Raw genomic sequence first — 8130 nt, 5'->3', positions numbered from 1 at the left:
AAGAGTGGCAGACTTTCATGCTCATGGAAAGGACACTGCCACCAATAATTCTCTAACTGTTTCATGTTCCTCACAGGAGAACTAGTTTGTCTTTTCGCTCCAACTGTGGAATATGTACTTTTGAAACCCTAATTGATCCAACTTTAGTTAGCATTGCGTAATTTTCAGTGAATCGATATTTTGTAAATATGTAACCATCACTCTGCGTTACTCTAGTAGTTATACGTCTTGTCACCTCTACCATGTTACCTGTAATGTCTGATCTAATGTACTTTGCTCTATTGTAATGCGCTCTGACACCTCTGGGTAAAGTGCGCGCTCTATAAAAACGTATAAATAAAGTGAACCATCACGTGGCCATAGAAAATGAACCGCCATTTTGGACACCTATTTCCAGTACCTGTCTATAGTGGTGGAAATCACATCACCTTACATGCGTTGTAGGGTACTCCTCTAGCTTTTCCCTTACTCCAAAGGGCCTCTTCCCAAGGCATCTACAGCCAGTTTGGCTCAGAAACCTCCGACGTCCAGACAGGGAATTTTAAAGATGGCTGCTAACCCTTGTAGGCAGACATTCCACGCTATAGTCCTGATTATGAGTTGGGTGAAAGGGGGTACGGTACTTACTGCTCCAGGTAAATACTGGCACCGTGTGTTAGTTATTAACAGGCAGCAGAAAACTCCACTTGCTCCGATATTTCGCTTGGAAAATAGAATACGGTGTTAGTTGTAAATAGCAATACGAGCGGAGTTCGGTGTGGTATTTAACAAGCATTTAAGTGTAGCAACTTACAAGAGTTACCGCACATATCAGAATTTTATGGCCCTCTTGGAATCTGGCAAAACCAAAGGAAATGATGGACGGAGTGTTGAACATTGCAAGCACTCACCCCCAGTCAACTGATCTGGGTTTAACCCATCATCATTCTTTAGCTCACTCTGCCACCCCAGTTCAGAAATGGCCATATGCAAATCAGTCTGACCCTGTGCCTCATGGGAACAGTCCAGCCCGAACTGCCAAGCCATGTCTTCCCTATACCAATACCGGACCTCTTGGAATCTGGGCCTAAATCAAGCCTTTACAGTCAACACAAGTTTACATTGTCATGTTGGTCAGGTCTCAGCACGTGTGTACTATCAAGATTAGAAAAATGTCATTACAAAATCAATGTGAACTTTTAGAAAGTCATTCTAAATCAATAACATGGAGATTATTCCATATATTTGCACACATTTAACATTCAAACCAACAGTTTTGATTTCCATGCCAAAATATTTCTCCCGCCACCCTCGACATGGACACACATACACAAACTCTAGAGATATGCAATTCCTGTAAAACGATGTGACAAAACGTTCCACGTTAAAACCAAGGTATTGTAAATCATATGAAGAAGAGAAGGAAGACATAGGTATGTGAAAAAAATCGAAGAAGAAAGTTCTCGGTTCAGGTGACTGCAGAATACAGAACTAAGGTTCCTGGCTCAGTTCTTAGGTAAAGATTTAATGTAGGGGGAAAGCTAGACATTCTTGGCTATTACATGAATTGGATATGTACAAATAGTTTTTGCTGTTTGGTAGCTGACATTTTGGGTAGATCCACGATTGTGCACCTAGAATACACACTGTATGTGTTGTGTTATTACACTCTGAGCCACATTGATAGCACCAGTCTTCCAGCTGACCCTACTGAACAGAAGACCTTAGAGCTTTGATTCCTATATCTTAAGATGATTCCTGGAGGATTCCATCAACAAGAGAAAAACGTTCACTATTTTTTACATAACAAGTGAGGACCCAGAGGCTAAAACGGGGGTTCATTTTATTTTATTTGGAGACAAAAATATGACTTTTTGATTTGCTGAACATATAATGAAACAGACAAATATGTTTTTTTATTTTTAAGTGACCTCTATGAAAGCACAAAAAATCAGCATCTGTTACTTTATTTGAACGCCTACACCGCTTACTTCTGCAGGATCCTCTGAAAAAAAAATAGACGATAGCCTACGGGCAGAAGTCACTTGCCCTATGAAGGTCTAAAGCTTAAAAAAATGGAAACTAAAAAAAAAGTAAAAACACATTTCATAAAAAAGTGTGAAAGTTTGTTGAAGAATGTTTTCAGAAGTTTTTATGGGTAACCTCTATTCAGAGCCAATTAGAATCTATATCTTGAATGGCTGCCCTGGTGCCCCGCACTGGTTTTTATCAGAGTGCAGTTCAAAATGTAAAGAGTTAACTCTGTATTTCTCGGAGTAAATGTAAATTCCGACAGGGCAGCTCGGAAATACACTTAAAGGAAAGCTCCATATGCAACCTGTGTAATGGCGGAGAGCAGGATGTAGAGCATTTAATGTTTGTATGTCCAAATCCAAAGGTGGTAACGGCAAGGAAGAGGTGTCTGCAATCCATATACGTCAAATGTAGGATTAACTCAGTAAAGGAACTGATCATTTTATGTAAATTTCCTCCAAATGAATTTGTCTGTCATAATTTTTATACATTTTTAAAACCATTTTTAACTTAGTATTAGCACAAGAAATTTTAAACGGTGTAAGAAAACCTGAATTTTATGCTTAAATTATTTGTGGTCCTCAGTGGAGTACCAAAGCAAATAAAAAATAAATAAACTTGAAACTTGACAGAGACTACTGTCACTTCCTGTCTCTGAACCGTGCTAACTGCAGCTTTATGCAGTACCTCAGAAATATTCTGAGTTAAATGTATGTGCTTTAGAAACTGAAGTTACGTACAACAGATGCGCCCTTGTGCGAGCGACCGCACACTTTCCTAACACAACCCCAATACGAACAACACAAAGGAAGGACAACTTAATCTGCATGCCAGACGATGCCCGCAGGCTTTAGGGCAATGCGGCCGGTACGACCGCACTGGGCGCTGACCTGTGGAGGGGTACTGACTTCAGGGGGGACGCTATGTTTAGCAATACCTTATGATTAAAGAGATGAGGGGCACTTTTGCTTGGTGGTAGTGAGAGAATCCGATTAGGCAGTCATGGGGTGTGGGGGCATCAAAAATGATTGTCGAACTGGGCGCCACCAGCGCTAAAGCCGGCCCTGAATATCCGCACTGAACAAGGCATATCTTTACTCTTTAATTTAATTAACTGCTGTAGAAATAACTATGATCTTTTTATACATTAGGGCAGCCACTTTGCAAATACACAAAGTGGGAAAGATGTAAAAGAGAGGTATCCAGGTGAGAATAAATAAATGCAACACAAAGGTAGCACTTTTACGTATGTTTTTCTCAGCATGGCTTCGACCACTTTTGGCGCCTAACAACCAGATCATACCTAGGTAATTCTCGTTCGCTTTATTAGGTTTTCTTGTTACATAAAAATAGCTATATGTGATGCCGAACATCGCAGGGTGGTGGTGGAGAGTTGGACGCTGATGTGGGGGGGGGTCGAGAACTAGTGGCCTCATCCATCTTTAGTCAGGCCAGCTTTGATTTGAAGTTAAAAGGAATTGAAATTAAAAGTCAGAACCTTTGGGGGTGAAAAGAGCCATGTTACATTAAATTCTGCACTCGTAAAAAAAAACAAGAAGGAATGCCTTCTGCATTCACCCAGCCACCACTAAACATGGGTAGCAAATGTCCTCTTTCTGCTGTTAAATCTTGGTAAGTCGTAACGTGTTCAGGCGGACTGGCAGGAAGGTGGCCCCGGAGGCGTAGCGGATCTCTCTCAGCATGCCTTCCCACTTCTTTGTGCCTTCGTTGTATCTGCAAAGAAAGCGCAAAATAAGTCACAGTGTCGATGACAGCTTGTTTTACCTCTGTAGTGGTTCCCGATCAGTACATGTAACACATCCATGGTTTGGCGCGTAAAGGGCAGTGCGACTGAAATATGTAATTCTGCGACTTCAGCGTTTTTCATTTACCCCGCTTGCCAGTAAATTCACAAAGGGCTGCATAATGTGTAGAATTCAACTAGTAAACATGTTGGCCCATATTTATGACGCATTTGCCTTATTCTTGCAACACGCAAGCCGACGCAAGGACAACGCAAAGGCTTCAGTAATATTTACAAAGCCATGCCAGGCCTGATTTGAGGGGCTTTGCGTGACTTTGTACAGAAAGGTAAGGCAAGGCAGCGGCCTGCACTGTGTTATATTACATTTCAACTTGGGAGGCGTTCCATGGGTGGAGCACGCATCCACCCATAGATTTTCGTGCACTCCCAGATTAACTAAGACTTGTAAACCAGGGAATACATCGCAATGCTACGTCTTCCCAAGGGAGATGTAACAAGAAATATTTTAATTTCTCCTCGTTATTTCCTCTTGACCCTTCCTGCACAAAAACAATCCTGCCTGTCAGCCATCCATCCTTGCACTATGATGCAAGGGAGCCTGCATTTATTGTAAGCTGCACACATTGCACCAGCGCAAGGAGAGAGCAGATTGCTCTATGTCTTTGTAAATATGGAACATTTCTGCTCTCCCCCTTAAACACATTGCAGTGCGGCAATCTTGCATGCTGGCCTGCGATGTGTGAAAGTTTAGTAAATGTGCCCCATTGTTTCTAATTTAAATATATCAAAAGTTACTAAAAAAAAATCTGATGTGTTGCCCCTCAGTGGCAGACGTTTTGGCAAAGTTAACTGGTCCCCTGTCAGATGTCCATTCTTGTATTGAGGTCTTAAACACGTCAAATAGGAGGAAATGTTTCCCCACATGAGAAAATTGTGAAAGATTGTGCAATGTGTTGAGTTATGCCACATAACTTGTTTTTTCCTGCTGCATAATTTAGTCAACCGTGCCGTATAATCTGGACCTCTTCTACCATAATTCCCAGTGGATCTGGTCATAGAATAGGGCTCACTAATGCAATTCAAATATAAGGCAACTCAAGCTTTTTCTCTGGCAAGGTTGACAAAATGAGGACCCCATCTTTAGACCAAACTCTTGGTGCATTGGCTTCATGAAGAATGAGGGGCTTTCACCATGTAGGGGGTGAGAGGGACTTCCGCTTTCCAGTATATTGGGTGGGTCGTTCCTTCATGTCTAGTTGAATTGGTCCATCGTGGTTAGGTAGAATACGGCAGTGGGGAGGGAGCGAGCAGCACTGATCTTAAAGGTGGGGGATAAGAATAGCGAAGGCAGAACATAGATTGGTAGGAGGCTCACATGTCAATTGGAGTGGCGTTCAGGATACACAGGAAACAAATGGCATGAGTTCGGAGTGGAGGTTAAAACATCAGAGGACGTATTTCACATTGCGGCACATTTTCCTTGTGTGCATCAAGCGCACCTCTTGTGTAAACAAGGAGAGTGTGCTGTAATATACTGAATGTGTTGCCCCAGGGCAGATGCAAAGTCGTGCTGCCCAGGGGGCTGTGCATTCAAGTGAAATACAGAGTGCAACCTGCCTGCACTTTCAAGAGGGGTATGAGATCTTGCAGATAGGTGTAGTGAGTGAACTGCACCCACCTGCAAGGGGATGTCTGAGGCGTTCATGGGACCCCCTACAGAGGGCTGCCATCAGGGGGACACTGACAGTGTGCCACATTTTAGGTGGCACACTGCCAGTACGCCTCCTGAGAGCTTTTATACCTCTGCACCCACATCTATAGTGTGGTGCGGGTGCAGGGCAAAGAGATTCCCTCATTTGTATAGGGCCACACCCCCAAGCCAATGAAAGAACGCCCTCTGATAAGAGCACTGGTGCTATATGTGTGCCAGCACTACCTGTTTTGCAGAAGGGGCTGTACAAGTGTCTGGGGCCCCTTCTATAATACCAAAGTATCCTGGGGCGCGCAAAGCGGGCGCAAATGCCTGTTGGGCCCCCGGGGCACTTTGTATAATGTGGCCTCTGGTGTCCCAACGACCAACCATGTGGTATTTATTTTAAAACGTTACTGGCCACACCTACAAAATTATAATAAGAGACCCCATGTGTCCTTCTGACTAGAGTTTCTGAGTTATATTGCTTAATTAATACACCATCGTGGTTTCACTGCTGTTTTTTTCACTGCATGTGTATGACTGGGAATTAAATATAAAAAAATATTTTGTTTTTTTTATTCGAACACCCAGTTGTAAGTCTTAGTTTGCGGACCGGGGAGATGTTCACCTTTGGAAAGCCTCTGACACCCTGATGTCTCTCGCCATGTGTACTGACCAGTACTTCCTGCTTCTGAGGCGGGACTTCCTATGATAACATTCCTGCAGATGTTGTCCTTGAGCCTCCAGTCAAGGTATTTAAAGTCAGGTTTGATGAACTGTCTGAGGAGTGACATCCGACCGTACTAGATTCCTGTTCGAAATATTGACAAAGGCACTACGAGAAGCGGTTCTATGATGTTTGGGACCGGTTGGAATGTTTCTGTTATTAGGACATGGTACTTGATTGACTAAGTTTCCACTAATTGACTGGAATGTGAAGGGCATGTATATTCTTTCAACTCTCCTAAAAGACCTATCTTCATCACACTAATGCATACTCCATTGAGAAATATTTGCTACTTTCTTGTACATTTTTTGGAATTTTCTGGTAAATCACTCCTTGCTGCTACCCAAAGCAGGTAACTATGCATTTTTCTACATTTCATGCCCAAACATGTGTAACAAAGAAACCATTATAAATACTAAAATTCTCTGAAGCTCTCTGTACCAATGGGAGACCTTCACTGAATAACCAGAGGTAAGCCCTAGGCGAGGGCGAACAAAGAGCGAAAAGGTAAAAAAGAATTGGATACCAACTTGTCTGGAGGAATTTAATGGTATTGTGATAAACCGGAGATCCAGAGATACTTTCCTGCACAAAGACAATTCTGTGTGTTCTGATTGCAGCTTTCATGAAAGGCGGAAGTAACAAGGAGAAATAAAGATATTCAGATTGGTAATCACACCATTTGGGGCAAACTCAGGTTTATAAGCCTTTGTAAACCTGAGTTTGCGTCAAAATATATGTTGGATGCACAGGAATGCCCATGCTCCACCCATGAAACACCTACCCGACGCAAAGTAATGCAAGGCATTGCTATGAGCTGTGTTGTGTTACTTTGTATTTACTAAACCAGGCAAAGACTATCAAATTGACTTTTCGTGGCTTAGTACATGCCAAAATGGAATTTGCACCTGGGCTGCTCCCCAAAAGTGACACCACCCTGGTGCACAAGCTTAGTATATCTGGGGCACAGAGTGGTGATTCAAGTGGTTTCAGTCTGGGCACATCTATGGTGTACGTGGCATGTAAGGATGAACCGTGTTGAATAAGAATATGTACCTGACACAGTTGAGGAATGGAGTTGTTGGCACAAAATTAAAGTCTTTTTTAATATTTTAATTTGAAAAAAGGGTAGTAGGATGCAAGAGCATTAGTGCATCCTCCAACATGCCTCCGGTATTAAAATGCAGAGGGACTGAGTAATTTATTTGCTGTTTATTGACGCTGGTATTTATATGACTGGAAGGCATTTGCTGGTTGATAGGGTTAAAATGCCTCCAAGCTTTTGTTAAAATTTCAAATTTACATTTTCAAGGATGATTGCGTTCTTGTCTTGATAATTGTGATTGTATTCATTTGGGCTGCTGCCTTACCACTGACTCCCCCCCCCCTCTTCTCCCTACCAGAACACATGGTGTGGCAGAAGCAGATGGAGAACAAATCTAGGGATATGGGGGGCCCTAGAGGTCAGTGGGGTATTTTTTTTTGAACAAACTTTATTGAAAAACCTCTGTTTGGTTGCAGTATAACATAGCAAGTACTTATGGCATTTTTGTTTTTGTTGTTTGTTATCCAATCTTTACCAATAACAGCATTATACAGACTTTAAGTCACAGTACATCCTGTAGCATACCGTAATACAGTTGTTACGGATTGAACCCATTTGGTACATCCACGATATAAAGTATAATCACCAAAGGTGATTGCATTTTGTACTTTAAATGTATGCCTTAAACTGAAGCATTCCCCCCTCCCTCCCTCCCTCTTCCTGGTCTGCCAGTCTTCTGCCATCTGTCTAGCCTAGCACGCCTAGTCTATTATCTTTTCCTGTCCGTTGCTGCTGGTGTGCAATAATCAAATCAATTGAGTCTATTTAAGCTTTGACTCTTGTATACCATGTTCATCAGGGTTGTTCATGGGGTAGGATTAACTAGT

The 8130-nt window shown here is 42.3% G+C and overlaps 1 protein-coding gene across 1 annotated transcript in view; it reads right to left on the bottom strand.

Annotated features, from left to right (window-relative positions):
• Positions 1 to 2075: 2075 nt before the first annotated feature.
• Positions 2076 to 8130, bottom strand: part of KLHL40 (kelch like family member 40) — a 67992-nt gene continuing 61937 nt past the window's right edge. The window contains exon 6 of the mRNA XM_086941091.1: positions 2076 to 3747. Within this exon, the coding sequence (XP_086797217.1) occupies positions 3636 to 3747 (112 nt within the window). The 3' untranslated portion in view covers positions 2076 to 3635. The remainder of the gene's footprint in view (positions 3748 to 8130) is intronic.

The sequence above is a fragment of the Lissotriton vulgaris genome, chromosome 10, assembly GCF_964263255.1.
Source record: "Lissotriton vulgaris chromosome 10, aLisVul1.2, whole genome shotgun sequence".
Lineage (NCBI taxonomy): Eukaryota > Metazoa > Chordata > Amphibia > Caudata > Salamandridae > Lissotriton > Lissotriton vulgaris.
This window is presented reverse-complemented; position numbering and strand designations above follow the sequence as displayed.